General features: G+C 38.7%; 1 protein-coding gene across 1 annotated transcript in view; it reads left to right on the forward strand.

Moving 5' to 3' along the window:
* Positions 1–18,727, forward strand: part of Mulk (acylglycerol kinase-like protein Mulk) — a 40,719-nt gene that overhangs the window by 18,862 nt on the left and 3,130 nt on the right. Inside the window, exons 6-8 of the mRNA XM_067154031.2 lie at positions 2,078–2,245; positions 10,113–10,249; positions 17,356–17,496. Coding sequence (XP_067010132.2) covers positions 2,078–2,245; positions 10,113–10,249; positions 17,356–17,466 — 416 coding nt within the window. The 3' untranslated portion in view covers positions 17,467–17,496. The remainder of the gene's footprint in view (positions 1–2,077; positions 2,246–10,112; positions 10,250–17,355; positions 17,497–18,727) is intronic.

Genomic DNA, 18,727 nt, shown 5'->3' on the forward strand with positions numbered 1-18,727 from the left:
ACTTGCCTTTGACTCCCCATTCTTCACAAGATCAATTATTTTGAGTTTATCACTCGTAAAATATGCTTTTCTTTTCAGCGACATCAGACACATGCAGTGAGCTCGGAATTCAGCATTATGCGCGATGGTACTGTACTATAGCCTACACTTGTTAACAAGAGGGGAAGTGGAGTAAGGGCTTTGTTGGCTCGTTCCAAGAACACTGCTGCTTGCCTTAGCAAGAATTCTTAGAAATGTAAATACTTGTGAATAGCTCAGGATTTGTTTGTTTCCAGTTGCTTCTATGATATCCCAGGAATGCAGTCATACACTCACCAACGCTAGGACTGTATTGATTCCTGTTGTTTCGGGCTTTAAAAGGATGAAAGAATTGCTAAGCTACAGTATTGGCATGATTGTCATAATGAACTGACAACACACCAAACAGTAAAAAAACCCACCACCCTGTTCATTTGACCATCTGGAAAATGGTATTCCGTGATTTCTCCTTTTTAAGCAGACTACGTTACTGTCTTTTGAAAATAAGAATTTCACTAATAAATTAATATACTGGGTGAGTTAGCCATGCGGTTAGGAGTGCGCAGCTGTGAGCTTGTATCCAGGAGACAGTGGGTTCGAACCCCACTGTCGGCAACCCTGAAGATGGTTTTCTATGGTTTCCCATTATCACACCAGGCAAATACTGGGGCTGTACCTTAATTAAGGCCACGGCCGCTTCCCATTCCTAGGCCTTTCCTATCCCATCGTTGCCGTAAGACCTATCTGTGTTGGTGCAACGTTAAGCAAATAGCAAGAAAAAAGGTATATTTATGGGGGACGTAATCTTCACGATGTTAAATCTGAATCCGCATTATTTCAGATTGCAGCAGTAATATAATCTAGCAGAGATAAGTGGTAGTAGAAAAGACAAAGCACACCTCAACTAACAACAATAGTCAATCAGTGTAATGTTATTGTTGATAAGATCTTCTTTTTTACAACTTGCTTTACGTCGCATCAGCACAGATGGGTCTTGCGGTGACGATGGGATAGGAAAGGGCTAGAAGCGTAAAGGAAGTGACTCTGGCCGTAATTAATTAGCGTACAGCCCTAGCATTTGCCTGGTGTAAAAATGGGAAACCACTGAAAACCATATTCGGGGCTGCCGACAGTCGGGTGCGAACCACAGTTTGTTTCCTTCTGCCTCAGTGATATTACGGCATTTGAGGCTTAGGCTTTCACAAGCGCGCACACACACTCGATTATTTGAGTATTGTTCCCTATGTGTTTCTTCTCATTTTGATGGTCGTCACTATCTTCCTGATCAAAAGGGGCTAACAAGACCATACAGTTTTCCAGCTTTTAAAGACAACTGCGGCAATGACCACCACTATTGAGGGTTAGTTCGTTTGTATGATGACTGAACAATATTTCCACATTAGTGATGCTCATCATTGATGAATCTAGTTATGAAAATTTACATTCATGAATATCGCCAGTATTATATAGCCCGACTGATCAAATTAAGTGATTGATATCGGTAGGATATCCAGCACTTTTTGTAATGATCGACAGATGGCTGGAAAATAATAACTTTGGAGAATAAAACAACAAAGAGATACACACAAACTCTTGGTTAATGAGATGTGGGTTTGAATCCCACTGTTGGCAGCCCTGAAGATGTTTTACCATGGTTTCCCATTTTCACACCAGGCAGATACTGAGCCTGTACCTTAATTAAGGCCATGATCACTTCCTTCCTAGTCCTAGCCCTTTCCTATCCCATCGTCGCCATAAGACCTATCTGTGTTGGTACAACGTAAAGCAGATTGAAAAAAAAAAAAAAAAGAGAGAGATGTGAAGATTAAAATATAGTGCTGTGCTGGACATGCAGTGTACGCTGATGCAGCTCAAGGGGTTAATACTCATTCTGAATATTTCTGACAGTGTTCATTTAGATCTTCTAGCACCTGCTCATTCTCGGCTGGTAACACCGTGGCACCGGTGAATCATATACATTCCTTTTCCATCTAAGCAATACAAGAATGTTTTACACTTAAATGAATTTATGATTATAACTATGTTTTTGTTTACACAGATGCCAGGGACCTCAACATTATGAAGGTTGATTACACTAAGGTGGTAAATGATAGCTGTGGCGACATACATGAAGAAGAAATTTCTTGTGTTGACTTATCTTTGAACACAGCTAATGTCCAGCCAAACTGCAGGAAGGAAGGTGTTCCACATATTGAAATTTGTATGGGTAAGGTAACATTTCATAAATTTAAGAAATTTTTACCTATAGATTTCAGAGAAATAGAATAGTGTAGAATAGAATATATAGTATTCAGTCATTAAGTATGTTACATACTGTACACTTTGTTAAAGAAAATACAGCTATAAATGTACATGCACATACTCAGAATATTCATCATCATCATCATCAGTTTCCATCTCCAGTTTCCTGGGTGTGGTGTACCAGCACTCGCCATCTCTTCCTGTCTGCATTCATCTTCTATTCCAGAACACCTTCCCATTTGAGACCTCTCTCCTCCTCATCTGATTTCACTGTGTCAGTCCAGTGTTTCCTTGGTCTCTATCCTTAGACAGTAAGATTGAAGTACTGGCTGGCAGGTCTCTCGCTTTTCATTCTCATAATGTGCCCATACCACTGAAGCCTGCGCTTCTTTATTATACTGGTAATAGGGACCTCGATGCCAGCTACCTTTCTGTTTACTTTATTCCTTATTTTGTCCTTCTGAATACAGTGGAACCTCGATTCTCCGTTTTTGGAGGGACCCCGGAATAAAATGTACAACACGGGAAAACGGAAAATCCGGGAACGAATGAACCTTCAACAGTTTGGCTAAACATCACAAAAATGAAATATTTGTACTAACGCCCCTAAACCAAACCAAACTACAGCCCTAATGGGCCTTCTGCCTACCAAGCGACCGCCCTTGGTCTGAAGGCCTGGAGATTACGAGGTGACGCATGGTCAGTGTGACCAAATACAGTAGATATGAATCTTCTCGGCCGTTATTCCTGGCTCTATAGACCAGGGTTGCCATATCACCATTAAATACCTCCTCAATTAAAGGTAATCATAGAATGACTGAACCTGGAACCTGCCCTCATATCCAGGTAAAAATGCCTGACCTGGCCAGTAATTGAACCCGGGTCCTCCGGTTGAGAGGCAGGCAAGTTAGACCGCGGGGCTTCAAACGACAATTACCGGCACGCAGTTAAAAATCTCGAAACTTTACATTCAGTTTTACCGGGGAAACTTCCATCAGCAACTTTGATCAGCCAAACTCTTCGAAAAATCTAACACCCGTAACACCAAGCAAGCGTAACAATAATCGACGAAAGTAGTTTTTCATTCTCTAATCTAATAAAATAAAGCACATTAGATACAAAAGGGCCCAGTATGATGGCAAAATCCTTTTTTTCTTTTATCTCCCATTGTAATTTGGTGACCGTTATACTGTTCCTAGTCATTTTATGGAAATCTTGTAGGCCTACCGCATAAATTAGGCCTACATCGACTTTTAAAGGTTATGTTGAACTCGAGAATATGGTTTCGGAAGTATTAGTCCTCAAGTTCTTGAATGCATTATATTTAGTTCTACCCCTCACTATTCACAATCAAATTGGAAAGAGAAAAAATATCATTAACACTTCCAAAATTACGATTATTTGCGACCTTGAGCTCAGCTGGAAAGCACGCTCGCTGTACAAGTCAGTATGAGTGCGAAATTATGAAAAGTTTTTAAATGTAACGTGCGCAAATAAAACTAGTGCTGCTTTTATAACATTATAACACAAAAACGTGAAATTCTCAGTCTTAGGACGAAAACAGTAATAGGCAATCTTAAAACCTCCCATGGCTTTATGTATGTAAGGTGCAACATCTGTTCTGGTCTCGGTAACATAATTGTATACGATAATATTAAAATACTAAATTTGTGTTACTTGAGAAGGAGCAGTTTCAATTCCTGCCTGAAAGCCCAGTGACTATACAGTGCCCTGAGGGAAATGCCGAAAACCTGTTCGGCGACACACTCGGAAAAAAAAAAAAAAAAGAAAAAAAAAAATTAACCCTGGATATAATGTAGGCGTTTTGCAAGTACGTACATTTGATGAAACTCGTTCTGTCTTCAAATAGAGCTGTCGAAATGCGCTCTTCCTCCTTCCTGTTGTCGTGGGCACTCGTTGCTTTGATTTCCGAGGATTCTCTGAACAATACTACCCGAATGCGATGCTACATGATCCCTTATGCAAGTTCACCGCCGATTACTTTTCCAGTACAGTACTTCTTCAAATTACCACAATGACGGGACGTCAACACCAAGATCCATAAGTATGCCGCAGCCTTCCTTTTGTAAGATACAGTTTCTTGAAAAATGCACGACCAGGGATATAGGGTTGATGGGACTGAAATTTCTGGACGGTTGATCCGGGGAATTGTTTCTTCGAGGAACGGATAATGCACGATTTTTACAACGTGATTTAATTAGGATGCTCGCGGGACCACGTAATTTGAAAGAATAATACGGGAAAACGTAGTTTCCAGGAACGTATAATAGAGGTTCTACTGTAGTTTGATTCGTAGTTCTAATGAATCTCATTTCTGTTGCCTGAATTCTGCTTTAGGTATTGTTTAGTAGAGTACATGCCTCTAAACCATATGTGAGAATTGGTACGAAGTAGGTGTGATATAGGGTTGTTTTTGCTTTTTGTGGTATTTTGCAGTCCCAGAGTAGATTTGTGATTTGATTGTAAAAGTTTTATGCTTTCTGTATCCTGCTGAGTATTTCCTGCTTGACATTGTTGTCTATGGAGATGTGCTTCCAAGGTACTTGAAAGTGAGAAACAGATTCTAATTTTGCTCCTTCCAAGGAGAGGTTTGAGTTTGTTCCTTCCCTGTTGATGGTCAGTCTGTTTTATTTGAACACATTGTTTCACTCAGTCAGTTTTTTCTGTACTTCAGCTTCTGTTTCTTCCCATAATAGCACATCATCAGGAATACCAGGGCATTCGATCTGCTGGCCATTTTCTTGATTGACTTTATGATCTTGTCCATTATTACAGTATTATTATGTACAAGAGTGGTAATAGGGCACTTTCTTGTTGGACACCTCTCTTTGTCTCAAACCATTTTGATCGTCCATTACCTATCTGAACACAGTTGTAGCAATAGAATATTATCTAATTACAATATGTGACCCGTTGCGCGGAAAGGGACCCAAAGACGGAATTTTTTATTTTTGAGATTTCTGTGGCTCTAAAATTGTCATAAGATAATGATCATTTTTAAAAGTTCATCTTCTAAGTGCAATACTTCAGAAGATATTAATTATTGACTGTTGCTATCAAGAAAATTGTATTTTGACACAATTTTCCTCTTGAATTCCATCTGTATCTTCATTTTATGATCTTTCCTACTTTAAAAACTCCACCCAAGCTTATTCATGTACTAATGTCATTCCAAGCGATCTCTCCACTGACAGCTCGAAACATTCTGCTTAGTCAAGAAGTTCCGTCTCCTCACTTCCGATTCTTCCCAGCCCAAAGTTTGCAGCATTTCCTTACGACTATTCTTTTGTCAGATATCACCTAGAACAAATCATGCTGCTTTCCTTTAAATTTTTTTTCAGTTCTCGTATCAAGTAATCCTGGTGAGGGTCCATACACTAGAACTACTGTATACTCTAATTGTGGTATAGCAATTGAGGCTTTCACTGCCGGCGTTACAAATCATGTCAGTGTTTTCCGAGCTTGTAGGCTGTGTTCCAGGAGCATGTGATGGTCCCGACGTTTCACCAAAGACTGCATTCGGCGTTATCAAGATTTCTGAATTACTTCGATAGCAGCGAAGCTCACAGTGGAATAGAGTGGCGTTGTAATACCACCTCATCATATAGTGCAGGCTACTGAACGCTATTCGCCTATTGGTCCACCATGTTGGAGGAGCGGTCGCTGATTAGCTGTTTATTGCCTAATGATTGGGGCATTAAGGAGCCTGATGTACATTCGACCTGCCTTGGCGGAGACAGGCAACTGATCACCCGTTGCTTTTTCTGGTCTGCTGCGGCCATCGTGTCCTCAAGGATTTAAGGCTTTCAGGACTGGAAACCAAGCTTTGTTTATCCATTCAGATTCCTTCTTAGGGTAGAAGCTGTTATGGTACTTCAGGATTTCAATGGCTTCCCTTTGTAGCTGCGGGTGATAAGATACAGTGGTTGACCGTTTTTGGTGTTGCTGTATTGTATGTCATTGCCTGCTGGCAGCGAGTGTTCAGTGACTGATGATCTGTCTGCTTGTTGTAGCCGGCTATGTCTGTTCTGCTCCTTCAGTCGTGTGGCAATTTTGCTTTTTGTAGTGCCTATGTATACTTGGCCACAGCTGCACAGGATCTTGTAGACCCTGCTGAGGATAGGGGATGGCGTTTGTCTTGAGAGTCCTAAGATTTTTCTCATGATTTTTTTGTTCTTTAATTTCTAATTGTTCATTTAATCCCTTTTGTTAATTTCCTTTAATATAATGTTTTTAAAATTATTCAACCAAGATGCTTTAATAGGTAAATATTAACTTAAAGCATTGAATGTTCACTTTTTTTTTTTTTTTTTGAGAGTGTGTGTTACAGGATCATTTATATTTTATGGTCTTCATTAGACGACTTTGGTCACCTTTATAAAATTGGTTTTCGGTTTCCTGTCAGCCCAGAACTTCTTGATTCTCTTGAATCTTAACTTTCGTTGTCTGTTGACCGGTTTGTCTGCAAGTTTCTTAATTTTGACTGTTTTGCTTTTTAAATCTTCTATTGTAATTTGTAGTTCCTTCATATCTTCCCTGATTTTCATAATCCACCTAATGTTGCTCTTACTGTTCCATAATTTTTTTATAATTCTCCTGATGATCCTGTTTTCTGGTGTCCTGAGAGAGCAGATGTCCAAAGAATAAGATTTGTTTCTTCCTGATTATACTCATTACTGGTTCCATTTCCTTGTAGAATGTTTCATTAGAAGTGTCTCCAGTGACCATTCATTTTCTTAGTAGTTTTTGTTTATGCATGTCCTGATTATTATTCTTTCAGCTTTGAGTATTCTATCTTATTTCCGCAGTGTTAGTCGTTTTGAAAGTGATTTCACCTGTGTATGTTATTTCTGATTGTGTAACTTGTTTTATAGCGTTTTAATTTTGTGGCTATTGAGAGACTTTTTTATTGTGTGTGTTATTGGTGATATACTGCGCTCTGGTCAGTTTATTTATTCTGTTATGCCATGTCAGCTTTTCATTGAGGTTATATGTTATTATTTCCCCTGAGATTTAAAATTTGCCAACTGTTTCGATTTCCTGTTTTTCTGTTGTGATTTTATTTACGAGTGGTGGGTTAGTTAACATGGTTTCTGTCTTTTTGAAGGATATTCTTAGGCCAATTTCTGCTCTATTTCCTGTAGTGATTTACTTTCTTGTTGAGCTTCAACATTTTTGGATAAGTGAGCAAGGTCATCAGCAAATCCCAGGCAATTGAAACTTATGTTGTCTTTGGATCTTCCAATTTTGATGTTTTTCGGTTTATCCTTAAACCACTGAGTGGCCAAAAGTCATGAGAAGACACTGAATGTGATGTTAGTAACAAGTTGCTCCTCCGTGAGCCCTCAAAACGGCAGCAATATGGTGAGGCATCGACTCTGCAAGGTGTTGGAATCGTTCTGGAGTGATCTGGACCCATGCATCTTGCACTGCTACCCGCAATTGGTTTTGTGTAATTGGTGCGGGGTTCGTGGAGCGTATGCTAGGAGCAACAGCATCCCATAAATGCTTGATTGGATTAAGATCGGGGGATCTGCAGGGCCAATCCATGGTCGTAACTTCACTGAAGTGCTCCTCGAACCACCTGCGTGCTACTATAGAGTAGTGACATGGCACATTGTCCTGTTGAAACATGGTATCTTTATTAGGGTACGCTAGGGCCAGAAAGGGATGGAGATGGTGTGAAAGAATGTCCACATAACGTGCACCTGTCAGTGGTTCCTGCAGCCGAACAGTGAGGCCTAATTGCGACCATGAGAATGTCACCCAAACCAGAACTGAACCACTTTCCGCCTCGACACAACCTTGTTGACACACGGGATCCATAGCTTCATGGGGCATACGCAGCACACTCACACGTCCATCAGCTCGATACAACTGGAACCAGGATTCATTGAACCATACCACATGCTGCCACTGTTCCATGGTCCATTGCCGATGTTCACGGGCCCAAGCACGTTGTTGAGCTCTGTGTCGAGGTGTCGGCAAAGGGACACGAGCTGGCTGTTAGCTGGTGAAGCCTATGTGGTGCAGTTGCCTCCTTACAGTCCTGGTAGAAACGGGTTCCTGACTCCCAGCATTCAACTGGGCGGTGATGACTCACCGTAGCCCGTCGAGCATACAGTATGGTTCTGTGGAGTCGACGTGATGTTCAGTCGTTAAACACCTGTGGTCTTCCTGTACGGCGATATTAAAGATCGACCCTCAACACTGTTGACTTCAGAAACCTGAATATACATGTAAGCTCCACAATGCTACGACCCATGAGCCGTCCATTGATGATCATCCCACATTCAGAGTCAGTTAACTCGTGACATGTTGCCACCTTTGCGATACTGGTGTCTGTGACAGACTGCTCAGCTATGCCACAGCTAGCCGCAATGTTCAGAAGTCATACACGGGGCATATTTTCTAATAGGACACCCCATCCCATGACATTTGGCCATTTGTGGTTCAAGTAGTTTTTTGTAATGCTGGGCTGAGTGGCTAAGATGGTTAAGGCGCTGGCCTTCTGACCCCAACTTGGCAGGTTCGATCCTGGCTCGGTCCAATGCACCCCAGCAGTAGTGACAGGCAATTTCCCTGTCTTAAACCTATTTTATGAGAAATGGCTCAGAAAATTCCCCACTGAACTTGACTTTAGATTTTGTGTTGATTAAGGCGAGTTCTGTCAGTTTGATTCATTTTGGGTGGAGTGTGAAATTACTCAAGATTTTCAATATTGAAGGTCTATGGACACAGTTGTATGTCTTCTTAAAGTTTACAAAGATTATTGCAAGAGGCTTGTTTTGTTTCCTGAAAAATGTTCCATGACTAATTTTAAAATGATGATGTGTTCTGTGCAGCTTCTGCAAAGTCTGAAGCCTCCCTGGTATTCACTTAATTTTCCCTCTAGTTATTCTTTAATCCTACCGTATAAAATTCTGGAGAGAATCTTGTATGTGCATTCAAAGAGATATATAACTCTGTAGTTATTTGGATTACTTTTATCAGTGTGTTCAGGTTTGGTCTTTATAGGGGTGTTTGTGGTAAGTTTTAAAAGTTACTTGGATTCTTCACAGTTTAAAAGCTGATTGAAAGCTTTTCCCATGATTTCATCATTTTCCTTATTGCTATGTGCCATTTTCCCGTCCTTACTTTTCAGCATTAACGTCGGGGTGGGGGTGGGATCATATTTTTGTAGTTGTCTCCCAAAGATTGGTTTTATGGTAATTTTCTTCTATTGTGTTAATTAGCTCTTTCTGAGATTGTCCCGATTGCTTAATAGTTGGGTGAAATTATTTTTCCTGATATTTTTTAGGTTGATGGCAATTTCTTCTGCATTATGGTTTTGAAATTTTAACATACAGCTGGTATGTTTCTACACAAATTTTATGACATTCTAAAGTCCAGTGTGTATGTCTTTTTTTTAAATGGGGATTTAAGGAGGCTATATTGTTAGCTTGTTTGAGAAATGTTATCAGTTCTTCTAAATCATTCATTAATTTTGTGGTTCAAGTAGTTTTTTTGTAATGCTGGGCTGAGTGGCTTAGATGGTTAAGGCGCTGGCCTTCTGACCCCAACTTGGCAGGTTCGATCCTGGCTCGGTCCAGTGGGATTTGAAGGTGCTCAAATACGTCAGCCTCGTGTCGGTAGATTTTCTGACACGTTAAAGAACTCCTGCAGGACTAAATTCCAGCACTTCGGCATCTCCAAAAACCATAAAAGTAGTTAGTGGGGCGTAAAGCAAATAACATTTTATTGTTTCTTCTAATTTTTCATTTCTGTTTATTGTATTAAAGTATTCACATTCCCTTTTTCTTGTCTTCCAGGTCCACCAACAGTAGGTTACTTTGAATTCGTTTCGGAAGGTTGGAAAAGAGAGAAAAGGAAAGAGCCAACTGTTGTTAAAAAAATTCAAGCTCAGGAACTAAAACTGGTACCAAAGATGGGAGAAAAGAAACCAGAGGTAAGTTTTTAGAAAGTTCATTTTTGCATTATCTCCATAATATATATTGCCTTTGGCATTCTCTGTGTGAAGGGACTGGGTTCCTTTACAATCTCGTAATTGTTTTTCATCTATTTCTCATAGCTTACCTTCAAAATAGTTGGTAATATCATCTGATGGCCAGACAGGCATCTTGGTTATGAGATAAAGTCTCTCATAGTGCATTGGCACTGGCAGTGGCTCCAAGTAGCCTACGCAGTGGCCTCCACTGTATGCACTAGCCATGCGTCTTGGTGGGTGTGCTATTTACCAACTGAGGAGCCCAACTTAGCACACCGGGGCAAAACGCTGGCAACCAGGAATGAGTTCGCTGGAAAATTGATAATGTCCAATAACAGACCCTTTATATTGGTATTATAAATTTACTCATTCGGGACAAATATTTCAGGTTCCCTATGGGAATCAACATCTAGATCATGTTCTCCTAAAGACGGCATCAATTTTTGTGAATGAGATAAAGTCTCCATAGTGCATTGGCACTGCCGGTGGCTCCCAGTAGCTTATGCAGTGGCCTCCACGGTATGGTGTAAACTTAAAACATAACTACCCAACAACAACAGCTGGAGTCTGTATGTTGGGTATTCAGCCCAAAGGCTGGTTTGATCCTGGCTTCAATAAATGGGCTTAGAGAGAATTGTCTAACTTCCCAGCAAATTCTAATAATCCTCAGAAAATGCCGGGATTTGATGAATGATCACTCTCATCATGGACTCACATTGGACGTTCAAATTTACCACAGAATTTTATACAGTCAGTTATTTCTGAGACTATTTCTCAGTTTTTACGCACTTTGTCATTATATCTGTTTCTTTTTTTATTATTTTTAACAAATACATACATCGCAAATGGGAAATGTCCCAGTGACAGTGGTCACTCACAGTAGTGTAATAATAAAGTAAACATAATTGCCCAACAACAACAAAGAAACAACACGAGTACAAGCAATTCCATGGCAAGAAATGTTACAAGAAATACTACTAGTTTAACTTTCTAAATCCAGCATCATCATATACAAATTCACACACAACTTAAATATTTCCAGTACTTAACACTACAGCTTACAATACTATAGGTTGAGCTTACTACTAGCTTAACACTACAAGTGATAATTAAGGAAACTTAAAACATAACTACCCAACAACAACAGCTGGAGTGTGTATGTTGGGTATTCAGCCTAAAGGCTGGTTTGATCCTCCACAGTTACGTCAACAGCTGTCATAGATAGCCTAGTGTAACTGAAGAGGCGTACTAGGGAAATGAGGAGTGAGGTAGTTTCCTGTTGCTTTCCTCACCGAGCCAGAAGTTGCTATACATATCAGCAAATACAGTAGAGACAGTACGCGACACTTACGGATTTAGCCTTGTTAAAATGGGAGACAATTCGACGGTGGCGCTCCTAGTGACTTGACCTGAAAAGTAGTGCTAAATTCAAATATCAATGGAAATGCATATAAGAAAATGGATAAATAAATTACCTCTAGAAAGAAAGTGTTATTGAGATATTAACTTCGAAGTTGCTGAAGCAATTCTGGATAAATGAATGAGGAATTATTTAAAAGGTTATTATTCAAAGACTGAAATCAGACATATAAACAAGATGTGAAATGGACTGCTGTGAAATAGCTTGATCTTTCATTTATACATTACTTTTTTTGCTTTGTCATTCCTGCCTGAACTTTTACGGTTAGATTTGTCTTTTTTCTCATTTAAGAAACATTTTATCATCACATTAAGACACTTGTCAATACAAATCTCAGCACATTCCGTACACACATGATGCACTGAATTAACATTTAAAAGCTGGACAATTTTCCTCTTAACATGAAGCCTACTAACAGAAAGAAAATCTATAAAATTAGCCTCAAAAACATTCAAAACTTCCCTATAAGCATTACTTGCTATTACATTACAGTAAAGCAAATTTGCATCATCATATTGCTTCAACAAAACGTGTACATTTCTTAAGTCACCCATATTTTGTTCAGGATTTTTAAAGTCGCTGACCTGGAAATGATCTGAACAGATCTTATAATTCTTATATAAGCGTAACGTCCCTTCTTTCTTGTACACCTTATCCAAGTCACTCCTGTGACATTTCAAAACCCACAGATCACACCCACAAAAACACATCGGTATCGAAGGTTAACTGCTGCACTATACAATAAAATATGCGTATTATATTTTAAACCACTTAAAATATGGGTCGAGCAGGTCAGAAGATTATGAAGTACTATAAAAATCTCTGTCACTGGAAGAACATATATGCAAACACAATATTACTTACATTTTCTTGTCACGACGGAAACGAAAGAAAGACCGCGCATTCTTCTCTACTTCATAATTACTGCAGCCAAACACAGCACATACCTTTCCCCTCATGTTGAGAGGAGATATCAAGGAATGACACACGCTACTATTCAATTATGTCAACTCACTGAAAACGCATAAATAACATCAAAAACTTCACACACAAATACACGTGCTCTTAGGACAGAATCAGTAGTTCTCAGGTCCATCCGCTACAGAGAGCTCTAATAGCTGTCCCTCGATATCTCGCTGAGTGTCGCGTATTGTCTCTACTGTATTTGATATCATTCTGCCAAGCCCACTGAAATGCATGCACCAACCAACCCTATGAGTGATATTTTCACACCATTCATAACAGGGACTGGCTGCATAAGGAATGGTATTACTAGCATCACACATACCTTGGTCACTTTCATGTTTGAAATAATAACATTAAGTTATTATTTCAATCAAATATCATCAATACGGACCAAAAATGATATTTATTACATGCAACACTTTCATGTTGTCAAAGCCAAGAATGAGACTGAGACAGGTCAATGAAAGTAACAAATTTATTCTAGCCCATACCAGAAGGCATAGTGCACTGTAAGCACTACATCTCGCCAGCAAAGAACAGCAAGTAATTCCACGGAGAGAAAAAAAAAAAAATTACAAGAAATACTACTAGTTTAACATTCTAAATACAGCATCATCATATAAAATTTCATACGGCTTACAATACTATAGGTTGAGCTTGCTACTAGCTTAACATTGCAATGATAATAAAGTAAAGTTAAAAACAAAATTACCCTACAAGAACAACAGTACAACAAGCAAATCCCTGGGAAGAAAATATTACAAGGAAAAATTCTAAATCCATCATCATCACCATATACAAATTCACACAGAACTTAAGTATTTCCCAGTGCCTAACACTTACAATACCACAGGTTGAACCTACTACTAGCTTAACATTACAAGTGATAATAAAGTAAAGTTAAAAATATTGGTAGTTGCCCATGAACAACAACAACAACAACTACAACTACAGCAACATGAGTACAACAAGCAATTCCCTGGAAAGAGAATACCACAAGAAAAATTACTAATTTCACAATCTAAACCAAGCAGAAAATCACAAATTCAGTGTCAGTAATTTACAACTTTGCAGGTAATTTATTCCAATCTGTTATGATTCTATTTGTGAAGCAAAACTTGCCCACGTCCGTATGCTGGTTTCTGGCCCTAATTTTATGTTTATGATCATTTCTCGATAAGTATGAGGGAGGTTCCAACCTATTCCTAATACTACTCCAGGCAGCCCTTCCTGTATAGCTCTTATAAAGACCACACAGGCGAGCTTTAGTTCTTCTAGATTCAAGACTTTACCAATTAATGGTATTCCTCCTATTCCCGGGCAGCCAAATGTCTGTAGGCTCGCTTAGTTGTGAAGCAATATTCACTGTTCCTAGCATAGCTAAGTTAACCTCATTCTTGAGGTGTTTAGCTGATCATCTATTTTTAGCCTTTTCACGGTAAATGCTTCAAACCCACCACTCCGGTTTTTGCCCAAGTTATAACACCTCCAACAACAAACACGGAAAGCAAAACAGAACATTTCTATCGTTGCAACCATTCAACCACTTCCACTTATTATACACTGAAGAATTAAACTTTCTCATGTAAGTTTGTTGTCTACTTGACGATGGTTAACACATAGACAAATCAGATGTAGGACGTCTGGCAGTCTTCATCTCATTCTTCTCAGCGAGCGTTAATTGTAAAAATGAAATGCCTTGTATATACCTAACACTATTCTTTTCCATGTCTATTCACAAAATTTTAACTACAATTAACGGTCTCCTTGAGGCATTGAAACTGGTAAATACACACTGTACACTTTATAAATACTGATTGTTGGAAGGCGCAACAAACACGACACACTATTTGATCTTTGGCTGGGGACTGGTCAGGCTGCAGTCCGGCTGGCACATTGACGTGCTACACGTCCGACTCTCTTTCCACTTCCATATGCAGAGTGAACTGCGCAGCACACGGGTAGGGCACAGCTTGAACAGTGGAAATCCAGCCTTGCTGCTTGCTAGAGACAGTGTGCTACTGCACTCAGCCTCTAGCCCTGGCAGATTTAGAATGAGTTACACTAGTTTAAGTACTTCAAAGGAAGTAAACATTTCGGATATGCAGTTATATTTTTGTTCGCCTTCGCCAAGCACTGGGAGGGGCTGCAGCCCTTATGGAGAAACCGTGCACGGTGAAATGGAGTATTTTTGTGAATAACCTGTTTGCATCAAATTCTGTTTCAGCCTTGGGATTACTGTGTCAGAATGTTATGAAGACAGCTTTTGAAGAGCAGGCTATGGTTCATTCCTGAAATTTGAGTGGTTTTCCTGCTTTAGGATTGGTGGGGTTCAGGGCAGAACATTGGATGATGATGATGATGATGATGATGATGTGTCTCATAGTTGACCAGTGTCTACTTCAACCATCTTAAAGATATGCTGGAAATGATCTCAAAAGTGCATCAGACTACCCGGAAAGACAGTCGTTAAACCATTGGTAAAGTCAGTGCACTAGTGGAAATCAGTCATGGAATCTGCCACAGAATTAACAGAAGATTTACACGTGGAGCATGTTGCATCAAAGTTCGTCCCCAGAGTCCTAAGTGATGATCAGAAGCAACAAAGACTTGACACTTGCTCGGACCTCAAAAATCTGCCAGTGACCTCACCTTTCTTTCCATTGTTATTACAAATGATGGATCTTAGGTTTACGCCTTGACCAAAGAATGTGAGACAAGTCAAAAGCAGCACCAAGTGCATATTGATGTATTTGTTGTTTCTTTAAATCCAAAAGAAATATTTCACAAGGAGTTTGTTTCACCTGATCAAACAGTTAATGCTGCTTTCTACGTCAAAGTTCTAAAATGTTTTTATTAGGATGTGAGGAGGAAGCGATCTAATGAGTGTCGAAACAACACGTGGCACATTCATCATGATAGTGCATCTGTCCATACTGCTCTTCTGACTCAACAGTTTTTGGCCAAGAACAACATACATGACCCTTGTGTCACATCCTTCCTATTTGCCTGACTGTGCACTCTGCGACTTCTTCTTATTACTTCTTACAAAATTGTACAAAATTGTACAAAATTATTTTGATATCCTCCTAATCAATACTATCATATTTTATGTCCAGTTAAGACGGAACTTGACACAGACAGGTTTCGACCCAGCATTGGGTCATCCTCAGTAAGACATAAATTATGAATTAAAAACATCAGATACACAAAATGAAATGTTAGTTAAAAAGTTTTTCTTAAAAAGCATGATGAAAGTTAAAAGCTGTGAGATGGTGATCGTTAAAACAGTCTTGAGTTAGAGGTCTTTCTGTTTCAATGTTTTTTGTTGTCCCTTGGTGTGGTTCAGTTAGTATCTGTAAACTGTTGGCTTAGTCGAGAGCTGGACTCCATAGTCTGAAAACGTGGGTTATACAAGCGGGCCCCATAACACTAAAAATCAGACGATTCAACTTCAGTAATGCTTATGTATATCAGCCCATGTCGGAACAACCACACAAGGGACAACAAAAACATTGAAACAAAAAGACCTCTAGCTCAAGACTGTTTTAACGATCAGCATCTCACAGTTTTTAACTTTCATCAAGCTTTTTAAGAAAAAACTTTTTAACTAACATTTCATTTTGTGTGCCCGGTGTTTTTAATTCATTATTTATGTCTTGCTGAGGATGACCCAATGCCGGGTCGAAACAGGTCTATGTCTGTGTAAAGTTTCGTCTTAATTCAATGTAAAATATTATAGTATTGAGACTAGGAGGATATCAAAATAATTTTGTACAATTTTGTAAGAAGTTCAACTGCCAATACGGATCTAACATGGGATTCATAGTCTGTAATTCTTCCTATTATCTATTCCCAAAACTGAAAATGCAACTCGAGGGACAAAGATTTCAGATGGTGAAGGAAATTAAAACTGAATTACTGAGCAGGTGGCCACATGGTTTGGGTCACGTAGATATCAGCTTGTATTTGGGAGATAGTGGGTTTGATCCCCACTGCCAGCAGCCCTTAAGATGGTTTTCCGTGGTTTCTCATTTTCACATCAAGTAAATGCTGGGGCTATAAGGCCATGATCACTTCCTATCTACTCCTAGCCTTTTCCTATCCCATCATCACCATAAGACCTACATGTGTCGGTGTGACGTAAAATCATTGTTTTTTAAAAAAAACTGAGTCGCAGTCAGCTCTGAATGTGCTGCGTCGAAGGGGGCCAATAATGTCTAAGGTACACTATGAACTATTTGGGAGATCAGTCTGGTAATTGATTGACTCATAGAGTACCGTAGTTTCCTTTACAGCTGTCAGCTTAAGCCTTATCCAGACTGAAAATGTCATATTTTCTTAATTCCAATTTGTAGGACTGACTATCACTGGAAAAAATAGAAGTAATATGGTACACATAAGAGTAAGATGATTTCCAAGCTATTGTCTTTCACAAAAAATATTTCAGTTCCGATTGACAATTCAATTATATGTCTTGATAAGGTTCAATTATTCTTTGTACATTTTATGGTATGTTTCATTTCAGAATGAGAGAATCTTCAAAGGATAATATGTTAATATGACGGGAAGATTATCTCAGCGTCTTAAGTGAACGGCCAAACTGCTGAACTATAATAATCATCTTCTGCAATTATAAAAGTTACACTTTTTGAAAAAAGAAATCTCTGTTCTTTTACAGGGTGGAGAACGGTGGATATCTATTGACAGTGAAGACTATGAAGTAAAACCCATTCATGTTAAGCTTTTACCCAGGAAAGTGGATGTATTTTGCAGACCAGAAAACCTTTGAATTGGTTACAATAGGTTTCAGTCTTAAAAGGTATATTTCAACTCACTCTTTCAATTTTATAAATAGTGAAATATGAAGTTTTTTCCTTTGTGTTTTGATTGTTACATTTATCAAAGCCGGACTGAGTAGCTGAGGCGGTAGATTTACTGGCACGTAAAAGAACTTCTGCGAGACAACATTCCGGCACCTCGGTACCTCCGAAAACCTTCAAAAGTAGTTAGTGGGACATAAAGCAAATAACATTATTACATTTATCAAAGATTATTATTATTAATTATACGATCACTAATATAGAAGAAATAGAACAAGTTATTTCCAGATTACATATTGAAAGGCAAGAAGAAATTAAATTCGAAGTAAAGGAAAAACTTCCTGCCTTAATCATCAAATTTACAAGTGCTTTCTTCCTTCATCAGAATGTCCAATGATTTAAAATTAAAGACAATAATCTCATTTTCACTAAAGCCGACAAGGGAAATACTACTGTGATAGTGTACAAAGATGATTAAATCAAAATTAACATTTTTAACAATTGATCAAGACCCCAGGAATAGGATTTAAAGAAAACCCCAACAAATCTTAAAAAATATGCCTCTTTCATCTTAAGTGAACAAGATACATTCAAACTTTTTAAATATGAACTCAAGACTTCCAGTAGCAAGAGCATTCATTACCTGAGATTCACAAGGACAGAGTCTCTATTGGACCCATAGTTAACTATAGAAATAGTCGCACATATAAAACCTTCCAATTTATTCATAATTTTTTAATGAAACATTATACTTTTAGCAGTCAATCATCTGCAAAGAATTCAATTGAATTCTGCAGTATTGTAAAATATTCCATGTACAATCTTCCTTCGACATTTCAAATATGTATTCCAACATTCCCATTGTTAGTGATAATCTCCGTAAAGTAGTAAACTTAGTAAGTTTGAAATAGATGGTTTCATAAACATTTTAGTTTTTGTACTTTCCAACTATTTCTTTTTGTTTAATGACAGTATTTATCACCACATTTGTCTTTCAATGGGGGCTTCAGCTTTGGAAATCTTGGCAGAAATCTCCATAGACAACTTTTAGAAGTTCAAAGTCCTTAATAACATCCAAGGTCAGATATATAGAGGTTATCTTGGATATTATTGATCAACGAATCGTGAGTTGTTCTGTGGTTTTGGACCAACTTAATTTCCGAGATCCTTTCATTAAGTTCACCTTAGAAAATGAGACTAGCAACTCACCTCATTTCATTGATATCGCAG

Source organism: Anabrus simplex, chromosome 9 (genome assembly GCF_040414725.1).
Source record: "Anabrus simplex isolate iqAnaSimp1 chromosome 9, ASM4041472v1, whole genome shotgun sequence".
Taxonomy (NCBI): domain Eukaryota; kingdom Metazoa; phylum Arthropoda; class Insecta; order Orthoptera; family Tettigoniidae; genus Anabrus; species Anabrus simplex.